At 43.5% G+C, this 26,754-nt stretch overlaps 1 protein-coding gene across 2 annotated transcripts in view; it reads right to left on the bottom strand.

Annotated features, from left to right (window-relative positions):
- TDRD7 (tudor domain containing 7) overlaps positions 1–26,754 on the bottom strand; it is a 104,499-nt gene that overhangs the window by 17,368 nt on the left and 60,377 nt on the right. Inside the window, exons 7-14 of one of the 2 annotated variants that reach the window (XM_090038982.1) lie at positions 24,477–25,069; positions 16,742–16,928; positions 14,468–14,579; positions 12,231–12,433; positions 11,971–12,105; positions 5,065–5,148; positions 4,568–4,702; positions 3,815–3,925 (exon numbers count right to left, since the gene is read on the bottom strand). In XM_090038982.1, coding sequence (XP_089895108.1) covers positions 3,815–3,925; positions 4,568–4,702; positions 5,065–5,148; positions 11,971–12,105; positions 12,231–12,433; positions 14,468–14,579; positions 16,742–16,928; positions 24,477–25,069 — 1,560 coding nt within the window. The remainder of the gene's footprint in view (positions 1–3,814; positions 3,926–4,567; positions 4,703–5,064; positions 5,149–11,970; positions 12,106–12,230; positions 12,434–14,467; positions 14,580–16,741; positions 16,929–24,476; positions 25,070–26,754) is intronic. The other variant, XM_090038983.1, reaches the window with a different exon arrangement.

The following is a 26,754-nucleotide window of genomic DNA, read 5'->3' as shown; positions in this document are numbered from 1 at the left end:
CAGTCCATAGACTTCTTGTGAAAAATAGAGCTCATCAATGCTTATGAGGAAGCACTGCAATTGATTGGATTTGGTTGAGTGCTCTTCCCATGAGATGTCAGGGTAGTTAAAATCACCCGTGACAACCACGCAACAAGAGTCTGCAGCCTCAGCCAGTTCCCTGAAGAATTCCTGGTCAAGTTCTTGCTCTTGATTAGGAGGCCTGTAGTCATGGGCGACTGGTGCCTACTGAGTCTCGCAGAGGCTGATCACTGAGCCCAGACCCCTCAGTGGCGAAACTGGAAGTGCGCAGTTCTGCTGGCATTTTTGGTTTCATGGCTGGCACTTCCAGGAGGTGCACAGCCAATCTCAGGGGGTGTACGTTCACCCACATGCACTCCCTACGCATTGCCAATGTCTGCAGTAGACTCCTACTGTTATATCCCCTTCACCACATTCCCACCTGATGTTAACCCAGAGGATCTCAAGTCGCCCTCCTTTGTTACCAATCTCTGCCTGCAGAGAAGTGTAGTGCTTCTTCATATAGAGAGTTACGCCCCCACCCTTTCTTGGAACATGAACTCTCCTGTATAGGGTATAGTCATCTATACCTGTGATCCAGTCATAGGTGGAGTCCCACCATGTCTCTGTTATCCCCATGAGATCGTAGTCATATCTGTTTAGCAGGAAGGCAAGCTCCTCCTGTTTGCTGCCCAGGCTCCTGGCATTTGTGTATAGGCAAGTGAGCCTGCCATTGGAGGCCCTAGGCTTCCCTGCACTCCTAGAAAACCCCCATTCCTGGGGTGAGGTAGGAGTGTGTTCCCTTTTACAGTCTGACCTACTGATTTGGTGGCTGATGCTTGGTAGGCTTGCACTGGTGGTTATCTGCCCATCACCCGGCAAACTTAGTGTAAAGCTTGGTCAAGGAAGTCAGCCATTCTGGCTGAGAAGAGCTGCTTCCCCATACGAGTGAGGTAGAAGCTGTCCCTTTCCAAAAGCTCATTGCCTCTCTCTGAAGTGCGGGCTGTTGTCATAGAACCCAAAGCCTTCACAATGGCATCAGCGCTGCAGTCTTCTATTCACTTCTTGAATTCTTCTTGGCCTCCTATGCCCGTGACCTGCAACTGGAAGGATCGAGGAGAAAACCACCTGAGCCCCCAACCCTCTGAGCCTCACTCCCAGAGCTCTGTAGTCATTCGTGACATGTCTGGGATTGCTCCAAGCCATGTCACTTGTGCCCATGTGGATGAGGAGCATGGGGTAGTGGTCAGAGGGCCGGATAAGTTTTGGGATCCTTTTAGCAACATCCTGGATATGGGCCCCTGGGAGGCAGCAGACCTCATGGGCTAAGGGGTCAGGGTGGCATATCACTTCCTCAGTCCCCCTGAAGAGGGAGCTTCCCACAACAACTACTCTAAGTTTCTTCTTTGGGGGGGCATGGTTGCAGGTTGCCTCTCTTCCTCAGGTGTAGAAGCTGGAGGTTCTGTTGGCTCTTTTGGTGCTATGAGGATTTAGTACTCATTATGAAGGTCCAGAGAAGTGGTGACCCTGGCCACCTGGTGTTACCTGGTGCAGTGTGCCTTGGGGCTGGAGACTTCATGTTATACATGTCCCAGGTAACTGTCGCATGAGGAACTACAGAGAAAGGCAGGTTATTTTTACAATTTTCTTGAAATATTATGAAAATACTGTAAATTATATTTAATGTTGGGAGCAGCAGTTTGGAGTAACTTAAAGATATTTTTCAAGTACCCATTTTTCAAATCATTTGTCTAAAAGTTTTTGTTATTTAATATCAGTAACAGTACTGCTGATTCTAATGCACTGGAATTTGAATTTGGTAGTGTATACATATACACACATATATACACACACACACATATATATATATATATATACACACACACACATATATACACACACACATATATATATATACACACATATATACACACACACACACACAACCACACACACACACAACAAACTTCTTATATGTTCATAATGCTCCAGTCCAGACAAATGGTTTTAATACTATTTACTAGCAGGTAGAGACTGATTAACAACTGTCATCTAGTCCATTTATTTTTTTAGGAAACAAATAAGATTCTGCAGCTTCCAAAATTTTGTTTAGAAAAGGCCAAATAGATTCTAGCTCTCAGGATTAAAAAATGAGGTTATTTTTAAAAATAGAATAATGCAGAGCAGCACCACCACCCCAAGACTAGGGCATTCTATCTGGCCTGTGAGGCCCCTAAAAAATTTCAAAAATTAATATTTATCTGCCCTTGGCTGCCTATCATGCAGCCCTTGATGGCTTGCCAAAACTCAGTAAGTGGCCCTCTGCCCAAAATAATTGCCCACCCCTGCTGTAGGGAGTCTGAAGCAATAGATTTCATTCTTTCTTGCACAGGCTAGAGAAGCAAAACTGGGAATAATACTATTAAGATCTTTTGAGACAAAGTAGTGAAAAAACAGCCTCCTAAGATTCTGAGAAGCAAGAACAGCCTTGCTCCAAAACTCTTATCAAGAGAATTTAATGTCAAAAGGATCACTATTCAATGTTTCATTTCAGGCACAATGGTGTGAGTATGAATTAAGAGTAGAAATTAAGAGTTGGTACAGGAACGAAAACACAAAGGAAAAGGTAAAAGATGGAGAAAAAGAGTAAAAGGCAGAAAGAAAAGGTCTTGGTTCTGAAGTCAAGGTTTTTTCCAATGAGCGAGGCTGCACACACATCTAACAAAGTATAGCCTGAGATTTTCAGAAGGGGCTTAAAGGAGTTAGTTGCACCAATTCCCACTGATATTGCTATGGGAATTAAGAATAAGCCCTATTAGGCCACTTTGAAAATTTCAACCTTAGTCACTGTACATAGATCATCATCTTGTGCAAACCACTCAACAGTACCAAACCCTCTTCCATGGTATCAGGGAGGGATATTTGATCCCATATTTATACCTCCCAAGACCCAGTTAAAAATGAAAATTTGTTTTCCCAAAAAACAAACCAACAAAAAACTACCATTTTGCAATAACACCACAACAGACTCGATCAGAAACGTAAAACGTACAGCCCAGCCTGTGAAACCACTGCATCCAGCTCAGTGAGCAATTAAAAGTCCATGCCCTTGGCTCCAGACTGCCACACATCCTTGGCATTGCAGACTGACCAGGGCTCCGCACAGAACCAGAAGCATGCGGCTGCACAGAACCACATTTGGGTGGCAGTGTGGAACTCTGGCTGGCTGGCAGCACCAGGGGCATGCAACTTTGCAGAGCTGAAGGCACATGCCTGCATGGAGCCACATGCAGGCTGTGGCAGAGAGATGATGAGCTGCCGCCCATGTCAACGTCTGCACTGCTTCATGCTCCTGGCTCCATCTTTGTACTGCTGCCCAAGCACAGCTCCATGTAGTTGCATGCTCCCAGCTCCATGTTGCTGCCCAACCAGAGCGGTACACCACTGCATGCTTCTGGCTCCTTGCTATGACAGGCCTGTGGCTCTACCCTGTCTGTATGTGGCTCTATGCAGCTTCATACACCCAGAACCACACTGCCTTCCAAATGGAGGCCCATGGACCTGGCCTAGGAAGAGCTGCAGTATGGATGTGGCCTGGGATAAGTTTCACACAAACTAGCTACACTGTTTAATATAGTAATTTTCCCAACAGTTTCACTAAACATTTTTAAATCGGCAATAACTTCAAACCTGACTGTCTAATGGAATGTGAAGGAACCAAGTTCCTTTGGTATTGACACTTAATGATATAAACCCCAAAATATACTGTTCTGTTACCCAGTTCACTAGATTTCAAGTGATGAAGGTTACAGACCTTAATGCTGCAATCTGGACAATTTAATACTGTATCTCTAAGCCAAAGCACAGCATCTGGAGTCCACATGCCAATGTTAAGGGGAAGATCTGCTAGACAGCACTTCGTAGCCTTAAAAAAAAGGAAAAAAAAGGTGCGCTGAATATTTACACATTAACAGATGTATTCTTTAACAGATGCTTTATCATTCAAGTTTATACCTATGGACACTGGTCAGATGAGTAAGATGCATTAGAAATTAAATACATCCCGATAGCCTCACATTCCTTCATTATAAAGGCAGCAACAGTCGGTAGCATGGAGTACTGTAACCCCTTACAACACGATTACTGCCACAGCCTTCTAGCACACAGGATTAACTTTCGTAATACAGGTTGTGTTACACTGTACATTCCAACTCTTAGTTCTATAAATATCAGAAATTATCACAGTGTAGGATTTTAAGGCCATGTCAGATCACAAACTTACTGCAGCAGTACCCCTAAATATGCCACACTGTTTTGCATACTATGGAAACCTTGCAGTCATGTCCACAGAGAGACTAACTGGCACCGCTGAGTGACAGTGCCGATTAGCCTACTCCTGGCACTGTGCAAAAATAGCTACAAGCCTTCTACTGAAGGTAGAGCACAAGGGATACTAATGCATGTTTGAAGGCACTGCTGCTAGCCACTGTGGTCTAGACATGGCCAAAGAGCATAAAGACTAAGATGGTGTTTCTAACGTCAGCAGTGTTAAAATAGACCTTTGCACCTGGGGTGGTATTGTGATTATTTCTCTCAGGAACTGCGGTGGGATCTCTCTAAGCTCTGTTACTTTTACAGATGCAACTGTTCCTGTATCCATGAACTGCACATCAAGTGCCCGGCTGCTGTGAACGCTTGTTATCTGAAATGCAAAGGAAAAATGTGATAATAGGGGGACAAAATAAAATGCCACAGAAGTCTTAAAATACTGATCTGTGTTTTTCTTAAAAAGCAAGAAGTCACCACATTTGAACTGCATTTTATGAAACTATTCTTGGTGACCTGAAATGTTAAAATGACCACACGATAAAGTCTCTCTTCAAATCTACTATCATATTAGTTTAAAAGATTACTTATGTGAAATTACTGCTCTTTGAATAAGCAGCTAATGGATAATGGTGACATATGATGTAACTGTTAAAGAACAAAATGATTCAAGATTTTAGCCAAACACCAAGAAAACAGTTGTCAGAAAGAATACTACTATTTTTTAATGTTTCTTACCTCCACACGTGCCCATTTTCCCTTACAATGAAACAAACAGACTTTGCCACAAAAAGGTAATGAGACGGAATAATCTGTTGTCTGCTGCAATAAAAACAAGGATAGCCTATAAATATACACCCACAAAATCCTGCCAAGAATTAACTACTGGAGAACTATATAGTGAGTCAAACATAGATCTGGGAGCCAGAAACTCAGCTCTATGTCTGATGGTTTCTCTTTTTAGCCCTGGCAGAGCCATCACTGTGCCTCATTCTTCTCTTTTCTTTAGAATAGGCATACCACCTAGTTACCTGCTTCACAAATTACCTACAAAGATGTAAAAGTACTAAGAAAATTAAAAATGTAGGCTGGGCTTAAAATACATAGGATGAGCTTTTAAGCAGATCAATGGCCAATGATTATTGTTCTCTATAACAGCACATCAGCATAAACAATTGGCAAACTTATCTTCTGTAATCATTGAAAGGACATTTAAAGGCCTAAGTCTATTCCTCTGTCAAGGTTTCTTGAAGACAGTAGTGTCATAGAGGAATTTAAACTAAAGCAATTGCTGTACCCCAAGACAAAGGTACTTCAGGGGCTCACCATGTGGCATGTGTTGATATTCTCCCAAATTAGAGTTCGCTATTGGGGTGGTTGGTCTCCAATTATAGCCACTGAAAATCTGTCTTCAGTTCTATCTTTCTTTTATCTGTACTTGTATTAGTGTTCAATATAAAATTAAAATTGATGCATCTTTATATTTCAGCTAAGGTTGTTAGTAAGGCAGTGATCAACTCCAACAGCTCATGTTCACACTTAGAAGAGTCAATGGCTGAGAATTAGCATCTGACTTAATGTACCTTTCTGTCCTCCTTGTGGATGTGCCTCTGGTTTGTGTCTGGCCAGACAATGATATATTTACGTTTTAAATGAAGCCTAACACCTAGCTGTCAAAGCTATCACAAGAGAGAGACAGCATGTCAGAATGAATGAATCCTCATGTCTAGAAAGGATGCAAGAATGTAGTCTGGTAAACATGCATCTTGGTGGGCAGAGGGAGCAGGACAGGTCAAGGTTACTGGCACAATGTTAGCCCCTCTAAAAGTGAAGGGGTTCAATGTTACTAGCCAGACTGACAACGGTATTTAAGCTGGCCTAGAGACCATGGATTTTTGTAGTTTTCCCAGGTACAAGGGAGTGGATGAGTCCCAGGCTGAGCAGGGAATGCAAGAAGCTCTGACAGGCAGGGTCAGAGCCATAAGCTACATTTAGATTCCTGAAGCTAGCTAAGGACTGCATATCTTTGGATTTAAGCTATAGGGTAAGAACAGGTAACTGTTCTGGCATTTTCTTTTGTTTATTTACTACTACATCTCTGTCTGTCTCAACATATGGTTAGGGACCTACCTAAATCATGGTGAGAAAAAGGCATTTTTGAAGGCCACTTGCAGTGCAAAGAGCTGATTGTACAGTTTTTTTTGCAGCAAGCCCTCCCTCATAGCTGCTTCGCTGAGGGGCCCCAGTGACCACACCTCTTTATCCAGAGATCACAGAAACTAAGGGTTGGAAGGGACCTTAGGAGGTCATCTAGTCCAACCCCCTGCTCAACACAGGACCATCATCAATTAGATCATCACAGCCAAAGCTTTGTCTAGTTGAGTCTTAAAAATCTCCGAAGTTGGAGATTCCACCACCTCTCTGGGTAACCTGTTCCAGTTTTTATTACCCTCCTAGTAAGAAAATTCTTCCTAATATTTAACCTAAACTTCCACTGCTGTAACTTGAAACAATTTGCTCCTTGTTCTGTCATCTGCCACCATTGAGAACAGTCTAGCTCCAATCCTCTTTCAAACCCCTCTTCAGGTAGTTGAAGGCTGCCATTAAATCCCCTCACAGTCTCCTCTTCTCTAGACTAAATAAGCCCAGTTCCCTCAGTCTTTCCTCATATGTCATGTCCCCCAACCCCTCACCATTTTTGTTGCCCTCCGCTGGACTCTCTCCAATTTGCCCACATCCTTTCTGTAGGGGGAAAGGGGGGCAAAACTGAACACAGTACTCCAGATGTGGCCGCACCAGTGCTGAACAGAGGGGAATAATTACTTCCCTTGACCTGCTGGCAACACTCTTACCGATGCAGCCCAGTATGCCATTAGCTTTCTTTGCAACAAGGGCACACTGCTGGCTCATATTCAGCTTATTGTCCACTGTGACCCCCAGGTCCTTTTCTGCAGAGCGGCTGCCCAGCCAGTCAACCCCCCAACCTGTACTGGTGCGTGGGGTTGTTCCATCCTAAGTGCAGGACTTGGTAGTTATCCTCGTTGAATCTCATGAGGTTTCTTTTGGCCCAATCCTCCAATCTGTCTAGGTCATTCTGAATCCTAGCTCTACCCTCCAGCATATCTACTATTCCCCCCAGCTTGATGCCATCTGCAAACTTGCTGAGGGTGCAATCTATGCCATCTATCAAGTTGGTGATGAACAAAATCAGCCCCAAGACTGACCCTGGGGCACTCCACTTGATACCGGCTGCCAACTAGCCAATGAGCCATTGATTACTACACTCTAGGCCCGATGTTCCAGGCAGTTTTCTATCCACCTTACAGTCCATTCATCCAGTCCATACTTCCTTAGCTTGCCTGTGAGAATGTTGCGGAAGACTGTATCAAAAGCCTTGCTAAAATCAAGGTATATCACATCTACTGGTCTCCCTGCATCTACAGAGCCGAAGCTCTTACTCTGCTGCTTTCCATCCTTCCTTTCCTCAGAATTCTGAACTCAAATCATCTCATCTTCACTGCAGCCCAAGTTACCATTCACTGCTACATTCACCACCAATTCTTCACCCAGTTTGTGAGCAGCAGTTCAAGAAGAGCACAGCTCCTACATGGCTGCTCCAGTGCTTGCATCAGGAAGTTGTTCCCAACACTTTCCAAAAGCTTCCTGCATTGCCTGCGCACTGCTGTATTGCCCTTCCAGTAGATGGCAGATTCCATGTCCACTGAATGGGTTGGAATTGTAAGGCAGTGTTTTACTGAAGTTGTAGAGATGTAGAAATGGATCAGAAACAGACACCCAAAAAACAGTCAGTCAAAGGCATCTGGCACTCTTTGACAAAGTTAATGTAAGCAGCAAGTTCCTTGTCATGCTCTTTCTGCTATCTAGTGGCTGATTTCAGTAGCTGAGGGTCAAAATTCAGACAAGCCTCCTGACGGGTCAAAAATGGAAACAGGACTGAAGCAGGCGGCAGCAGATTGTTTAAAATAGTTACTCATTGTACTTGTAGTACTGATTTAACTCCACAGCTACTTTCTGAAACAGATCTTGTCTCCACAGGTTTTCACACTGACAAGTTTGACATGTCTTCAACCCAACTCATCAAATCCATCAGTTTGTGTGCTTGGTGGATAAAAGCCTGCTGAATTTCAAATCACATTAGAAACTCCATTAACCAGATTGTACTGTCAGCCGCAAACATAACTTGAACTTAAATGCTGCCCTTTCTTAGGAGATGGCATAGCTTAAGTATGCACTGTGTGCTAGCTGTGATTTCAAGCTTCTCACACAAATTGCTGGTAGTACTTCAAATTCTTTGCATGGTAAATGAACCGCATTAAACCATGAATTCCACCTTGTCAGCACTTGCTCTGGTGGAAGTGACACAGCCATACGCAGGCCCTCACTTTGATTGGCGATAGACTCTCTGTGTTGAAGCTTACAGTCTGTACACTGTTTGAACATTTTTTTTTTTAAGAGGGAAGCAGGCTATCCACATCAGGAAAATGTGCATGCCAGATGTCACTTACTGAAGAAAGAATGTGTGCATTACAGGTGATTTAAGTTGCGTTGGGCGTCATTCTGTGGGGTGCATCAGAGAAAGCCTTGCAAGTATACGTTGTATTATGACAGAGAAATGCTGAGTTCTTGTTAAACTTCAAGCTATAGTTTACAACAGCCTTTACCACAACTTGGGACACAATACAAACACTGACAGACACAAGGTGAACTGGCTTTGTTTAAAAAAACCCAAAAAACAGGCAGGTCAGTCTGTCCCAATTACAAATAAAATGTGGAGAATAGTTATCCTGGGCTTCTGTTGCTTTGTCTGCTACAATCAAGACTGAATCATATTCTGCCAGTGTAGCTGTTGTAGACTGAACACGCAAAGCAATTATTACTGGTAGATAATCTTGGCAGAGCTTGTTCACACATGGGAAACTGCCAGCATTTAGCACACTGTTTTTCTTCCAACATCAATGCTGTTTTTCCTCAACACATCCAGTGTCATGTTGCACGATGAACAAAACAATTTACCACCATCTGCATGCAAGCTTCCTACGTGGAACTGCCTTACATGATCCTGAGTTGAAGTGCATTTAGCTTTCTTGGTTTTCTTTTCACTTATCTTCAGACTGCAGCATTGCATCTGATTTCTTAAAAGTTGGTGCCGAAACCCTTTCACCCTCTTTCACTAAGTCTACATCACTAGCTCAGCCTCTCAGTAGCTCTCTCAAACCACATGCTCCATGGCTGCAGGGATTTCCACACTTTCTTTGTATCCCGGTAAGCTTTTTTTTTTTTTAATAGGGGGAGGGGATTCTAAATAAAGATAGCAGGAAATATTTTTCGCAGTGATTGTGAAAATTGCTGTTTTTGTGGTTTCTGTGAAAATTGCGAAATTGCAATTTAAGTAGATCCCTACATATAGTTACTGGTTTCTTACGCTAGCTCTGTTTTTACCATTAATCATCTTGTTGCTTGCTTCCTTACTGATTGCCTATGGAAGGAATGAATTTTGGGCAGGTAATATTCCAAGCTAACCTGCTTTATGGAGAGGGGGAACTATCATTTCTTTCATAATCCAAAAATATGGGCCTATGTGATCCCCTCATGAGGGGCAGCATAGATCCATTATTGCAGCCACAGAGTCCATGATAAGCGCAGAAGAACTGAGGTGCAGGGATAGGAAGCTCTCACAGCAACCTCTGTCTGTTCCCACTGTGCTGCCACTTGCCCCAAGGGAGAAACTCAAGCTCCAGGAGTCCCATCTCCTCCTCCCCTCTCCCCATGAATGGGTTTCTGACAAGTAGTACCATTTGGGAGCACCTCAAAAGAATAAGACACTTTAAAAAGGTCTACTCTAAAACTGCATTAAAAATATGGAATCCACTAACACCTCAAACGCACTCAAGTTCATAGCTAAAAATGTGTCACCTCTACAAATTAAGAGTTTGAAAATAAGCCTGGATTTGTCTTTCATGCATACGTGCATGCATGTACTCACAAAAATTCTTCAGGCCAAATTATGTTCTCAGTGGCCATGGCCACCAAATCTACTTCAAAATGATGTCTGCCAGATCTGCTACATGTGTACAACATGGTCTTGGATAAGTGGTTACGTAATCCAAGATTTCAGAAATTTACTTACAGCTCTGGATCTGCCATGACCATAAGGGATTTAACAAAAATAACTGAATTTATGTATTTTCAAAAAGCATGCACTGAGGTTGCTTATACCTTGACAGGGTTGCAGAAGTTTAAAAATGGAGTCTTTCCTTACTTGTACAGGTTTCCCCCAGCCTCCCCTTTTTTGGATTCACCATGCAGGGCTTGGGCGTGCCAAGTATGTAGAAGGGAAATGTAAGCTTGAGGCCCTCAACATTATATTACTCAGAGAAGAACAAGACATACAAGGGTCCTCTCTGAACAAAAATTACCACAAGTATCTTGATGGTCTTGATTAGCAGCTGGATTTAGCCCATCCACCTAAAACCAGTTCTTCGCAAGAGAAGCATAAATGTTCTCATCATAATGGCAGTGTTGAAAGAATGGTGTAGCCATGACTGTTCATAAAAATATGCAAAACGTACAGATTTTTGTGGGTGGTATCTTTTATTGGACCAACTGCATGACTGGGATAGACTTAGACAAACTTCCAAATGTACTTTTATTCTTCTTCAGAATTGAGGGAAAAGCAGGCACCTCAAAAAAATTAAAAACAAATTTCAGGGCTGTGAAGTTGGAGGAGAGAGATTCCCAGGGACAGCAGACAAATAAATCATAGAAGAAAGGATGTCTTGATTAATGGAAATCAAGACCTTTCAAAAGGTAACAAGGTCATTATCACCTGTAGTGTGAAGAAAAATTATCTGGAATCGGGTAGACTCTAGTAATGCTATGAAGTCAATATCAATGTTCCATCCTTTCGTCTTAGTATCCAGCCAGTTTGAGAATTTGTTTCCAAGCTTGCCTTTTGAAGCTGTTCTGTAAATTTCCCTTGAGCCCAAAGATAGTGAAAGGCAAGTGGTTATTCTGTGAAAAGTGTTCTCCTGCATGTTTCTGCATCTGTCTTCAATCTTTTTCCTGTGATCATTCATTTTGGTGTGTAGTTTTAGTCTAGCTTCACCACATCATATCCATGAGGGCATTTGGTATACTGGATGACATGTAGCTATAATATAGCATGCATTATAGTATACTACAGAAACCGATGTCATTTCAGAAAAGATCAGAGAGGAAAATGGTCTCTATTTAATACAAGGGTATTAATGCTATACCAAAAAGTCTTAAATAGGTCACAGTAGGAAAGGGAAGTGGATAAAAGGGACAGTAGATACTTGCTATCCAACACCTTTTAAGAAATATTCTAAACAGCGTTTTACAATATTTGAGTTTAAATGCTTTTTCCTAAGCAACTCCATAGTACTCAGCCTCAGAAGTTGACTGGAAGCAATAAACATATATTCAGGATTTGACATAAAATAGCCCTGAAATTTATTTCAGTATGTTTTCAGAAAAATCTTAGGACAGACCAGTGCAAGTTTATACTTCAGTAGAGCATTAAAATCTGAATGAAAAAAAAAAGTAGCATAAACTTAAACATAATATTACTTTACCACCCCTTCCCCGTAATATTAGACGCACCTTATAACGTAAGTAGTCTTCTAACTTCTGTAAGATCTCACATAATTTGACTAAGCCCTTTGATGGGAGTTGACAATATATGGTTCCATCAGAGCAAACATTGGTTACCTTAACATTTGTATATAGAGCATCTACCTGTAACAAAGATTTGATGGAATAAGTTAAGCAGGCCTCTCGTACTATAATTCTCTATTGCATGATTTAAACTTAAACTTTCTTCTGAAATGTGAAATAAAGAGTTAAATACTGGACAACAGTACCTGAAGATGCAGTTCAAGTGATGTGTCAAACAAGGCCTTCAGACAGGTAGCGTTTATGTTGATATCATCCTCTCCTGATGTATCATACAGCACAACAAGGGGAATCTCACTTTTTTCCAATATTTCCACAGCAAATATCTTTCCACAGGTTTGTGATTCAACTATTTTCACTAAGACAGGATCGTCACAAAACACTTCCAGTCCTGCAAAATAAACATCTCATAATTCTTATACATCACTTCTTCAAATGTCTCATGGGGAATTACAGCAATAAATCCTATGTTCTGTATGTGATCAGGTCCAAAAAATGAGACTGCAACTGGAGGTACCCAGTCAAGGGAACATATTCTTTGCTACAGTTTTATCTTTAATATACAAGAGGCAATTAGGGGGAAAAGTACCCACCTCAGAGAGTAATACAATATATCCATGTAAAAATATTTTCCAGAGATCCTAAGTATTAAGAATCCCACGAAAAAGGTACTCACTAGATTCAGGAAGGGAAATAATTACTTGCAGGTAACTGTGAAAGTGCTGAGCGGAGAAATTTTGAAATCAAAGGACAGTGCTGAATAAGCAGCAACTGCCAGACTTTTCCTGTATTAGGTGTTCCTCAGTGTCTGAAGAACAGGGATTTGCTTTCATCTCAGTTGCACAGGTTATTTGTGTTACTTATACTGGAACTACCAAGGCTGCTGAAGCACTGACTGAAGAATTTTTAATCTCTAAGGCCACCTAACTACATACTCACTAGGGGTGTGTGAAATGGGCCCCATTTGATTCGGATTCGGCTCAAATCAGGGACAGTGATTTGATTAGTTGATTCATATCACTGTTCCCAATTCGATTAGGCCGAATATGAATTTGAAGATTCAATGCTAATTTAGAGAATCAGCGATTCAGCCACGGACACAGCTTTAAGATGTTTTTTTACATACCTCGAGGCACCATGTGCAGCTTGTGAATGCTATCATGCTGGGGTGGATGGAGCATCCCACAGAAGCATGGGGCGGAGGGGGGGAGCGTGCTCGGCAGCAAACCACGGAATGCGCTGGAGGCCCCCTGTGGTCCCCCCAGCTTGGTGATCGGCTGTAGGGGGACCCCAGGTGCCCCACCACCCTGACCTAGGAGGTACCAGTTGTCGAGTCAGGGCCCCCCCCGCCCCAACACACTTCCTGGCAAACCCGGAAGCTTCTGGTCCACTTCTGGGTCACTGCCAAGTGCACTGGGGAGTCCCTATAGGACACTCCATCTGCCTCACCATCACAATATTCACAAGCCACCTGGTACCTTGAGATTTGTAGAAAAAACTTTTAAAGCTGTGTCTATGTCCATGTCCAAAATCGCCAAATCTTTCCAAATCTCTCCAAATTGATTCAGAAGGTTCCAGTTCGATTTGGAGACATTAAAGGGTCTCCTGAATTGATTTGGATTCAGGGATTCGGCCACCAAATCACCCCAAACTCTCCACCGAATCGAATCAGTGACTGAAGCTTTACACAGCCCTAATACTCACTTATACAAAGATCATTTGATGTTTAATCTCTCACCACAGAGTTTTTAATATTCCAGTAAGACCCAAAGACATTAGTCAGGATTGAAGTCCCTGTTACCAAGCACTGAACACAAAACAATATAGTTCCTGTCCAGAAAGGCTTTCAATGTAATTAAAGCCGTGCTTAAAAGGCACTGGGCTAGGACTTGTATCTGGGTTCAGTTCCTAGCTCTGCCACATATGACAGGACAAACCACCTCAGGCCTGATTTACAAGCGTATTTAAGCAGCCTGAAGATGTAGTTAAGACAGTACTGGGATTTACATAAGGGGCTAAAGAGGTTAGGTGCTCAACTTATATTAAAGTGAATAGGATACAAACACATCTACCCTTAACATTCCACCAAATGCCCATCTAGATCTTTAGATGCTTTAATACCTTTAATCAAATCTGGCATTTAGTTTCTTTAAGCTTCAACTCCCCATGTGTAAAGCAAGAAAATATCCCTATGTTTCTTCTCATCTTAAACCTTGGGAGGCAGAGACAATTACCTTGGTACAGTGCTCACCATAACGAGGGTCCAAAATTGTGGGTCTACAAAACCAGTATTATGAATAATGTGCAAGAGGCAAGTGTAATAAGAGGAAGAGAGAGTGAAGGATAAGAATTATTAAATTTGTCCACCCACCTATGTTCAGGGCCATGCAAAATCATGGTGCTAGCTATTCAACAATTCTCTTACCTGCTAATTTACATTTTGCAGCTTGGAATGGAAGTGAATGGAACTGCTTGTCTAGTTTGTATACTTTGTTGTTTTCAATAAACTCACTGAAACCATAATCGACATAGCATACCTAATAATTGAAAGGGAAATACAAAATTATTCTTCTAGTTTTAAAGATTGCTCCAGGTATATTCTCAGTGGTACTGCATCCCCTGTCAGCTGTTAAATAAAAATGTGTTTGACCAACAAGATACCCGATTTGCAATAGTATTATGGACAAATTCTTCAGGGCAATGTAATATGAACGAGGGTTGCCTTCAAACTTTCTCGAAAGCATCACTGTCAGGCTTGGCGGCCTTTCACTGGAGGAACAGTATTTAAAAACTATGCAAAAGTCGCACTTTCCAGTAGGCTTGCTTGCTATCAAACACTGTATGCAAAACTGGTAGTAACACAGTAATACTGAACTTCCTGTACGTAAAGATCCAAGTTAAACTCAGAAATGTTATTCCAATGCAGCTCTATAACTTTACTATTTCCCCCTATCAAAGTAAAATGGAAATAGCTCAGTGGGAATGAGTGCTCAGTGACAGTTTGAACAAGATTGGTAGTAATGATGCCTCATTCATTAGAAGGGTACACAGAAGGTCTTTTTCCCCATTCCCCACCATCTTCCTTAACTACATATTATATCATCTTAACACTGAGCATAGATGTCAGGGAGGTGAACTGAAGTCTTTCTGAAAAATTCTGAAATTGACACACCAGTTGTCAGCAAGGAGAAAAAAAAGTCTTGTTTTCAGAGTGTGCAGCTGCTCCTGCAGTGCAAGACAGACCACCATAATACCGGGAGGAGTGGGAGAAAAACCACAGGCCCATGGTTTTTCTTATTCTTATTCATGAATTTATGTCTGAATATAAAACTTTTGGAATAGGTAAGCAAGTTGTGGGTGAGCTATGCTTATTTGCAGAATGAAAAGGTTAAGCAGATCCTGGTGCAAGATTCATTCCCACTAGGAAAGAAGAGATTCTGCATAAAGAGCACAGTTTAAGGTTAGCTAATATAATAGTACAGTGCCTTCACACAAAAAACGCTTGAAACTTCTCATGCATTTCGTTTGGTCACATTCTAGTTCAAGGGCCAGCAACGTTTTTAATTGGAGTGCCAAAAACACCCCAATCTCCATCCATACCACAGCTTGGCATGCCAGAAGCAGGAGAGCCAAGAAGGGCCTGATCCTCGTTACTGGAGGTAGCTGTACACCCGTCTCTGGGCAGATGGTGGGGGAGAGGCTAGGGATGTGCTGCCCTGGACCCTTCCCCACTGTGCATGCAGCCGCCATGGAGGCCAAAGCTGCAGAGCCTGGCACTGGTGTTCACAGTGTGCCCACCACCTGCTGCAGCTGTTCAGAGCGTGGGCCAACTACAGCAAGCAGCCAAGAGGTTGCAAACAGCTGCCCTAGGTTCTGTAGTGCCATGTGCCCAGAGGCCTATGTGCAGCCACAGAGCCGGTGCCAGGGATGTGGAGCCCTGTGCAGCTGTTTGTACCCTCCTGACTGCAGCCAGCCTGAACTCTGGGCAGCTGCTACCTGCCATGGAGCTGAGGCTGCTTGCAGCAGCACTTGCTGCCTCCTGGCTGCCTGCTGTGAACAGCACAGGCTCCATGGCCAGCTGCAGCTGCTCACAGCCTGGCTGGCTGGGGTGGCATGACAAAGGTTGCTGATCCCTGTTCTAGTCCTTTGCAACCAGAGCCAGGAAAAAATGCATCTGTTTGGTTCTACAGAACAAGGGACAAAGTGAAGTTCCAATAGCATAAGGAATTTAAACACACATCTTGAAATGGGTTATAGACCAGAATGCAGAAGGTAGTAGCAAGACTACCCAATCTGAATAAAAGGTGCATGTAAGCGTGAGCTCACCAGTGTTAAATTGCCAAACAGGAAGGAAAAAGCAATAGTACCATAACTGGAAGCAAGAGATCAGCATTCTAAATACTGGCATTTGCAACCCAAACTGTAAGACTGAGATAGTGCTTCCAAGCCCCAGAAGCATGTTGAAGGTGCATTTATTAGTTTAGCAGAACAATTAAAATGCAGAGCACCACAGAACACTCAAACTACATTCAGGAACGGAAAAATGCTGACAATCCCATTTTCTTTAGTTGGAGAGAAGTCATCTTTAAAATCACTTAGTGTTTTATGCAATTAAGAGCAGAAGCAGTTTGTTGTTATAAGGGGTTGTCTCCTCATGTTTTGTGTCTTTAGTAGAGTGCCAAAACATAAGTATGCTTGCCTTCATTCTGTTGTCTTCAACTGCAATTATCTGAGCACGCAACCAGGCATCTTCTTCAGCATGTGCAGCAACAAGCTGTCCTGGACTTACAGACTGTATTAGTAATGCTGGTGGATTCTGACTATAAAATTCTTTCATCTCATCTTCCATCAGTTCCTGAGCAGCAGAATAGTCTTTTCCCACATACCTAAGTTTTTTTCCATGGGAAGAAGGGAGGAAGAAGGAAATCCACCAAATGTGTTAGTGTAGGAACAGAAAAGTTCAATAGATACAAAAACAAAATAAAAGTGTATTTATGTAGGTAGATAGTCACTTTAGTACCTGAACTTTCCTTTGTCAAAAACAGAAATATGTAAGGGGTGGTAAAGTGTTCACTGAAGTAAAGAACTGAATATAAACTTTATGAACCAGAACACAGCTATGTTAGAAATATTATTAAAAATGCATTATGAATAGTGTTGTTAGAACAGCACAGCTGGCAGCTCTCCCTGGTGGGAGGAGGGGATGGAGGAGAAACTACCAAGGGCTCTTAGTATTAAGGTATCACTCTCTTTGTTTTGCAAATTTACTCTTTGTTACAGTAAAGCATATACTCCTTAGTTTTCTCATGCAGATGAGAGTAATTGCAATTTTTAATGATCGTGTCCTTGACAGAGAAAGGGTTTGAACTTTTAACAACCTAAAGAGCTTTCTAAGCATGCGTAATTAGCTAACGCATATAAGCCTATCCGCCTCGCATACTTAAGTAGTTAATTATAATACACATACGACGGATGACGTGACGTCATTTCATATATGTTTGTATGAACCGAAAATGAGTTGTAAGAGTTCCTGCTTTTGCACGCGTACCCAGGAGAGAGGGGATAAAGCCCACTGAGAAGTTTCCCTCGGGGGCAGAGTGTGGTCTTTTGTCTTCGCTCTGACCCTATTTGCAAATATACCTTTTGTCTTGCTAATAGAGTGTGTCTGAAAGTTCTTCGCCTCCCGAGAAACGAACCGCAGCATTTTTGCATCAGCTACATACAAAAGTCTACAGAAACCAGCTGTTTCTGGAAATTTAGAATCAAGTCTGACTTTGATTATCAAAGAAAACTGATGGTTGACTAGCCTATCTAACACAGTAGTGCTCAGCCTTTCACCTGCAGGTCAGATGGGCAGTGCTCTGTCTTTCCATAGGCCAGATCCAGCTGGTGGTCCTGATCCAGTGCCTGGGGCAGGCTTGGCGGGCACCATCTGGCCATGTAGGCCTCACCGGAAAAGGGGGTATGGCCCAGCTCCAACCCAGATGAGGAGCGAGGGGGCGTAACCTGGCTCTGCAGGGGGAAGGAAGTGTGGCTGGGCTGCGACCAGCCACGCAGGGCTTGAGGTTTGTAAATCTGATGGGTGGAAAAGGGTAGCTGTATTAATGGCCAATGTATCCCCCGCAGCCAAATATCCTGACCCCAGGGGGAGCCTCATGGGCAGGATTCCAAAGCTCTGTGGACTGTATTTGGCCTGCGGGCCAGAGATTGAGCAACACCCTCAAGCAAGTTAAAATGCTCGATTAAGCATCTCACTTGCATTCTGCTCTCAAAATGATTCTCCCACACACTATTTCTAACAATCCAAAACTGAGCAGCTTCAACTAACCTATCACACTAGTTAAAATCCAGTTTTAACCTGATTACATTTCTGCTGGAAAGATACCATCCAAACACCAGTCTCAACTGAGAGCAGGAGAAACACCAATGTTATCCATGGAAATAAGTAATACTGAATGTTACGGACAGTGCTGCAACCAGCATCATCTTATCCTCTTGAGTCTATCTTGCATAACTCATGAATAAATACAGAAAACAGAAAAAAACTGCAATCATGCCAGTGGGGACATGAACTACAATCATTCTTCCCCCATGAGGGCAGTTATTGAAGCACTTCTTTCTTCCCATAGCAGAGACCTGAAATTCAGGCAAAAGACAATTTAACTCTGAAAAAAATTAATGAACTTCCCCAGAAGGCACATGGAACTCTATAAAGGAAATATACTGCACCATTTCCAAGCATGGCCTAGTCACCCAGAATGTCCAACTCCTTTCCAACAGCATCAATGAAGTCCAATCAACAGAAGTTGCAGGAGAAAGACACTTTAATCTCCAATCACAGTTAACATATTTCATTGACTTATGAGACAGACGAGATGAAGTCTGAAGTACCATTTCTACTGCCAATAATCTAAACCTTAGGATTCACCCTTTGAAGAAAAAGAAGGAAATTTTGGACAAAAGACTGCTATGATAACCAACAAGATCACTGAGCTAAGACATGGAAGATGTTTTTTTCCCTTGCTATTACTATTGGCTTGCTTTGAACCCTTGAGCAATTGCTTAATTTCTGTTCCTGAGTTTCCTTCACATTTTACAGCTGGGCAAGAGATGGATTTTCTCTGTCAAGTGCCATGGAGATTTATGAAAAAAAAAAGAAAATTAAGAGCTAGCTGCATCATTCACCACAAAAAGCAAAAAGGTAAGTCTTAATCTGTTGGACAGATCTATAGGTCCCCTGAAATGGCTCCTACATAAACTGGGCTCTCTGCTCCATGCATCACGTTGTTTAACACGTGCCCCCTTCCAATTTCCAGGAGTTAATTTGTGCAAAAAGGTGCATACCCTATTTAACTAAACTTGGCATTACTGATTTTTATGGTGCAGGAAGTCTTCTATCTTAAATATCGATGTCAATTTTGATACTGGCAAAATGTGAGAGATAGAGGTGGAGCTAAAATATGGTGTCAAATAAGAAATTCACGCTAAAACTATTTAAAATATATTATTCTAATATTATAAAAGCCTGTCTTGTTTGTCTGTCCATAATGCTTTATTCGCATTCTGATTGGCTCAGCCAATCAGAGTGCTTCAAGTGTGGGGGATCGCCGCCATGATTCCGAAGCCGTGCTGAGGACCGGACAGAGGGTGGGGGAGCCAAAGTCAGCAGCACTGGCCTCAGTTCCCCCATCCCACTCCCTGCAAGTGGTGCCGAAGACTGGACAGTGGTGGCTCCCCCACCCCGCTCCCTGCAAGCGGCAGAACAGTAGCAGCATGGGGCGTTAGGTGGTGGCACTCCATCCCAGCCCTCTCTCCCGTCATTCTTGACAGGCAATTGGCTAGTATAAAAATAAAGTCTCAGAAAGGGTTTAGCTCAGTTACTGGAAGAATAACCCTATACCAGGGTCAATGCACACAGAATACATTTTTAATGAATTAGGTCTCTGAATGTAATTCAGAATTTCTTCATGTCAGAATCCATATTGAGAGCAATTTTAAGAACTTTAAAATTCAGCTTTGTGTCATCGGGAAGGCTCTGGCTTCCATGACCACAGCCCGCTCTTTGGCTAGAGAGGCAGCGAGCTGTTGGGAAGAGATGGCCTCCACCTCTCTCCCCTGGGGAGGAGGCTCTTCTCAGCCAGGCTGGCTGACCTGCTCCACCGGGCTTTAAACTAAGCCCGCTGGGGGATGGGGGGACTACTGCCACTGCTGGCCTGCTGAGCAACCCTTGCAAAGCCAGCAGACCAAGGCACTTAAGGGAGCCCACCCCTGCCCCAGCCCTGGCACAATCTGTGGGGAAGGCAAGAGCCCCCAAGGGCACACTTGCCTGCCTGTACACTAATGCCAGGAGCCTGGTTAACAAGCAGGAGGAGCTCGTCCTCCTGCTCAGTGCAAAGAATTATGACGTCATTGGGATAACGGAGACCTGGTGGGACTCCACCCATGACTGGACCACGGGTATAGAGGGCTATACCCTGTACAGGAGGGATTGTGTTGACAAAAGGGGCGGGGGTGTAGCTCTCTATGTGAAGGAAAGCTACATGTCCCTGCAAGCTGATGTTGGCGACTGGCATGGACAGCTAGAGACCCTCTGGGTAAAAATTCGTGGGGAATACGGCACAGGGGACACAACGGTGGGAGTCTACTACAGACCTCCCACTCAAAGTCCTGAGCTTGACCAGGAGTTCGCCCGGGAACTGACTGAGGCCGCTTGCTCCAGGACCTTGGTTGTCATGGGTGACTTCAATTACCTGGACATCTCGTGGGAAGATCACTCAGCAAAATCCGAGCGGTCGCAAAGCTTCCTATCATGTGTGGATGACCTCTACCTGACTCAAGAAGTCTATGGGCCAATGAGAGGCAAAGCACTGCTTGACCTGGTACTGGCTATGGTGGACGACCTAATCGGCGACCTAGTGATCGATGGGAAGCTGGGTGACAGCGACCACGAGCTGATCACCTTCACCATCCACCGTAAAACTGGCGAGTCAGTCAGCAACACAGAAGTCCTTGACTTCAGGAAAGCCGACTTTAACAAGCTCAAGAGGCTTGTTGGTCAGGCCCTCAGGGACCGTGACCCCAGGGAGATGGGAGTTCAAGAAGAGTGGTTGCTTCTCAAGGAAGCAATCCTCAGTGCGCAAGCTAAGTCTATTCCAACATGGAGGAAAGGCAGCAAGAAGGCACAGCAGCCCTCCTGGCTCTCCAGGGACCTAGCAGACCTCCTGAGGCTAAAAAGGAAAGCCTACAAAGGATGGAGGTCCAAGGAGAATTATTCTGCACTGGTCCAGTCCTGCAGGGGGCAAACCAGGAAAGCCAAGGCTGCAGCTGAACTCCAACTAGCTTCAAGCATCAAGGACAACAAAAAATCCTTTTTCAGATATGTGGGGAGCTGGAGGAAAAGCAAGGGCAATGTTGGACCCTTGCTAAACCAGATGGGGCAACTGACAACTGACGCCCAGGAAAAAGCCAACCTATTAAATAGGTACTTTGCGTCAGTCTTTCATCAGTCCCATGAGACGCCCATGCCTGCTATGGGACAGGGAGATCCGGGTGAGGGGGATCCCCTACCCTCCATAAATGCTGACCTCGTGAAGGAACACCTTGAGAAGCTGGATACCTTCAAGTCAGCCGGCCCTGACAATCTGCACCCCAGGGTACTCAAGGAGCTGGCGAGCGTCATAGCCCAGCCCCTGGCACGGATCTTTGAAAACTTCTGGCGCTCTGGTGTAGTGCCCGAAGACTGGAAGAAGGCCAATGTGGTGCTGATCTTCAAGAAAGGGAGGAAAGTGGATCCAGCTAACTACAGGCCCATTAGCCTGACTTCTATCCTGGGGAAGATCTTAGAAAAGTTTATTAAGGAGGCCATCCTTGAGGGACTGGCCCAGGCTAACATTCTAAGGGATAGCCAGCACGGGTTTGTTGCGGGTAGGTCTTGTTTGACCAATCTCATTTCCTTCTGTGACCAGGTGACCTATCACCTGGACAAGGGAGAAGAGATTGATGTCATATATCTTGACTTCAAAAAAGCCTTTGATCTGGTATCCCATGATCACCCCTTGGCCAAACTGGCCAGTTGTGGCCTTGGCTCCACCACAATCCGCTGGCTGGGAAACTGGCTCCATGGTCGGACCCAGAGGGTTGTAATTGATGGCAGTCACTCATCGTGGTGCCCTGTGACCAGTGGGGTCCCTCAAGGCTCTGCCCTGGGACCCATACTGTTCAACATCTTCATTAATGATGTGGACATTGGAGTCAGGAGTGGACTGGCCAAATTCACCAACGACACCAAACTTTGGGGCAAAGCATCCACGCCAGAAGATAGGGGGGTGATCCAGGCTGACCTGGACAAGCTCAGCAAATCGGCGGACAAGAACCTGATGGTGTTTAACACTGAAAAATGTTCACCAGAGCGCCCCAAGGGATGACGAGGTCGAACGGTCACAAACTCCTGCAAGACCGTTTCAGGCTGGACATAAGGAAGAATTTCTTTACTGTCCGAGCCCCCAAGGTCTGGAACAGTCTGCCAGCGGAGGTGGTTCAAGCACCTACATTGAACACCTTCAAGAGTAAATTGGATGCTTATCTTGCTGGGATCCTATGACCCCAGCTGACTTCCTGCCCTTTGGGCAGGGGGCTGGACTCGATCTCCTGAGGTCCCTTCCAGCCCTAATGTCTATGAAATCTATGAAAGCAAATCTCAAAATTACATTCTATATGAACAGTTAAGGCACTCAGTATTACAGATTAGAACAGGAAGAAAGAAAAGCATATGGCATTTTCCCCAAGTCTGACAAGGACAAATAAGATCCTGTGGGGAAAGAAAAAAACTAGGCCCATCATTCTTATTGATGCAATGAATGCATAAGGCTTGACTGCTTTAAATCTTCTCACTTAGAAAAATATATTTGATTACACTGGCCATTTTTTTTAAAAGGCCATAATCACTGCCACCATTTGACTGACAACTGGCTGGATGGAACTGCAATTAATTTTGAGGTCTTAATGGATATCAGACTCAACAAAAGTCAGCAATGTGATACAGGTGCAAAAAGGCTAATGCAGTTTTGGGGTGTATCAACATTAGTATTAGGTAGAAGCAACAGATGATTATGGCACTACTCAGTACTGGTTAATCCCCATCTAGAATACTGTGTGCAGCTAAAAATGATGCGAAGTGAGAAAGGGTGCAAAGGTGGGCAATAAAAAAAATAATAAAAGGGCTTAGAATGCAAACCATATAAGGAAAGGTTAAGAGCAATACACATGGTTAGTTTGCAGGAAGTGGTAATTAAAGTAGGAGGGAGTGAACATAATAGCAATTTTCAAATATCCAAAGGCCTGCCAAAAAGAAGAGAAAGAACATCTCTCACTGAAGAGGATAGGACGTGAAGCAATGGCTTGCAGCCGCAGCAAAGAAGGTTTAGATGGGACATCAGGGAAAAAAAAAAAAATTCACTGCCTCTGTTCTAACAGTGGAGTAGACTGCCTAGGGAATCTGTGGAATCCCCTTCATTAGAAATTGTCAAGAAGCTGGATAGACATAGGTCAGTGATGATTTGGGAGTAGCAGTACCTGTAGAGGGATGTGAAGAGGAACAGTTGGAAGTCCAACGACTCTGACAAATGCATCACTTGGATATCGCAAGCAAGGAGCTCTGCAGCCCAGAGCAGTTGGATATAGGAGAGAACCATGTTCAGCAGCAAAAGAATGAAGCTTAGCTCCACAATGAGCTTGATTATGAAACACAATTAAAGAGTAAGAATTAGTTTATTGAAGGGATAGTATGATAGAAAGGGGAGCTCTGCGTCTCCAGTTAGGATGCATGATGAGTCAAGTTCCAGTTGCAGGCCCCAGACTGCAAGATAAATAAGAGGGTGTTTGGTTCTCCTATATGTTGCGTTTCCTGGTTGCTGGGAAGGAATTCCTCCCCCTGCTTCTATGGGTGTTTTCAGGTGTTGTGACTGGAGGTTGTGCAATAGCGTTGTCTGCCCAGTTTAAAAAATTTTAAGTGTTTGTACACTTGCATGACAGTTTAGATACAATTTTGCCTTGAGCAGGGTGTTGGACTTGATGACCTTCCAGCCCCACGTCTCTACTTCAATAAAGTACCTAAATCAGACAAGGTGCATCTGCTGGGAAAACAAGTATGGGTTTTTTTTTAAATTTTTCCCAGTGTCACAGAAAATTTAACATTAGATTTTTCCTATACAGCCATTTTATGTGCATGTAAGGTTAACAAATATAGTCCCTCTTTCTATGCATTCAGTAGGCATATAGTAAAATGCATTCCGTGTTACTGTTAGTTAATAATATATCTATCACTGAAATTTTCACTTCTCTCCCCTGAAGTACGCTATTCAATCCAAGGGGTGAGAATGTAGACTACAATAAAGTAAGAAATCCTTTTAAAAAAAGTCTTATGAATTAAAACTTACCTGATGACAACTTCATTAGTGTTGTACAGCTCTACTATCAATACAGATGGGGATGCTTCAGCTGGAACAATTAAAGGAGGGACAGTTAAATTTTCTGGACACTGTTGCTTCGCCTCTTCCATTAGCAGAGCGTGCTCTTGTTCCACTACTGCCTTAATATCTTTGTGTATGTGGATATTTTCAGTGACATTCAGATTCTCATCAACAGACTTTGGTGGTTTAGCATAAAGGATAGCCTTTTTGGGGTTGTCACATATTTGGTCCACAGTACAGACATCAGATAGTAAGTCAAGATTATTCAAAATATCTTCAGGAAATTTTACTTTGTATGCATCTTCATACACCTTGGGAAGTGCATTAGCCCAAAGACCACTGGAATACTTAAGCAAAATTTCTGCAACTTTCTGTTTGAAGTCACTGTTATGTGAAGCAGATTTGATCTCCATAATTGGTTTTAGCAAAGGGTCTGCTTTTGAAGAAGTAACGTTTTGAGATTTTCTTTCATGATCTAAACCACTCTTTATAAAATGTTTTGTTTTCTTAGCAGGGTAAAGGAGTACATCTGTTTGCCCACTAGTGCATGCTGTTTCCACCTTTAAAAAGAAAAAAGACAAATCAGATAAAAATATTTGGATTACATACAAATTAGTAAGCAAACACTAAGTCACACATTTTATATACAGAACCAGACCTCCTCAATCTTGAGCTATTTATTGTGCATTAATATTTAATACCATCTCATTTCCTCAAGTGTTACAGTCAGCTGGCATCCACTAAATGAAACATACTACCTGCCTAAACAGAGTATCTATCTGCCTTATTTTTTTCAAGTAATCCACACCTTTATTTCCAAAAATCTGGGTGTGCACTATTTGCAAGGAAATACAGTAATACCATTTAGCTGCCAGCCACAACAGAGAGCAGCATGCAAGGCATTAGCCCTGGACCTGAGGGAGGCTTCGGAATCTGTTCTCAGCTGAAACTGCAAAACGCAACATTCACAATTGAAAGGTCCTAAAAACCTTCCCGGAGCAGCTGCAGGTAGTTGTAGTGCATCTGCAATCCATGCATTAGTGACCTACTGCCTCTGCAGATACTAACCTTTACATTATACCAAGGATCCCCAATCCCCTCTTCAGTGGATGAACAGTAAATTTTACAATGTCACCAATGACAAAGAAATGTGATGGTACATTTTTAGAGAGTTTAGAGCCTGCCAGAAAGACTTCTGTCTAAAGATGGAGGGCGTGTGGCTGCAGGGTTGCAAGTTAGCTCATTTTCAAGAGCCTAGATGCCATACACAGAAAAGAGACCGTCTACCCTACAACAAACTGATTAGGTGGAGCACACCAGCTCATGTGGAAAGGAAAGCCAGGAATTCAGGGAGAAGGTATCAGGGAAGATATATGTACATGTGAACAGAAAACACACTGGAAACAGAAGCAGCTAGAATGAGGAAAGACTATTTTAGATCCTTTCAAATTTTATCAGTGTTTGGACTTATTAAACTGTGTGAGAACTCCCATTGGGAGTGAAGCAGAATCCAATTAAATGGAGGAATATAGAGGGTGCTAGCAAAACAAGGCTACCATTTGCTTCCAGTGGCATCACTAATAAGTATGTGTTGCAGAGCAAAAAGTTGGTAGAACCATGTCCCATGATGAAGCTGCATTTCTTTGGCCAGCACAGAAATGCCTGCTGGCTACCCCTGCACTGAGGCACCCTGTGCCCCAACCAGCCACCTCTGCCCCCACCCAACACATGGAGTGGCAGAGCCCCCATGCTGAGGCATGTGGAAATGAGGAAGCAGGCAGCCCTGGGCAGGGCCAGCCCACAATTTTTTGAGGCCCCCTGCAACATATAGTTTTGGGGCCCTTTGATCCATTGAAAAATCAAAATCGGAGTTAATTGCAGTATAAATTCACTGAAATAAAATAGTCAGGGCTGGGCTGTGTGCATGTGGGCTGCACTGGGGGGGTTGGGGAAAGAGCCAGGAACTCCTGCCCCACTTGGCTGGGAAGGGACTCCCTGCTTGCATCGAGCCTTTTAAACATGGTGCAGGTGGCAGGGGATGAGTGCGGCACAGCCTCTTGGCTGCAGGATAGGACAGGCTGGCTGCTCCCCCATCTTGAGGCACACTGCCCCAGCCAGCTTCTTTGCTCCCATGCTCCACTATGCAGCTTCCATGCTCAGACTTGTGGAGCCTCTGTGCTGAAGCATGCCAAGGCAGCCCAGGGCTGCCTGCTCCCCCATCTTGAGGCACAATGCACTCCGGAGA

This window comes from Crocodylus siamensis, chromosome 3, assembly GCF_052110815.1.
Source record: "Crocodylus siamensis isolate JL-2025a chromosome 3, ASM5211081v1, whole genome shotgun sequence".
Lineage (NCBI taxonomy): Eukaryota > Metazoa > Chordata > Crocodylia > Crocodylidae > Crocodylus > Crocodylus siamensis.
Note: the sequence above shows the minus strand (reverse complement) of the source record. Positions and strands in the feature narration are given on the sequence as shown.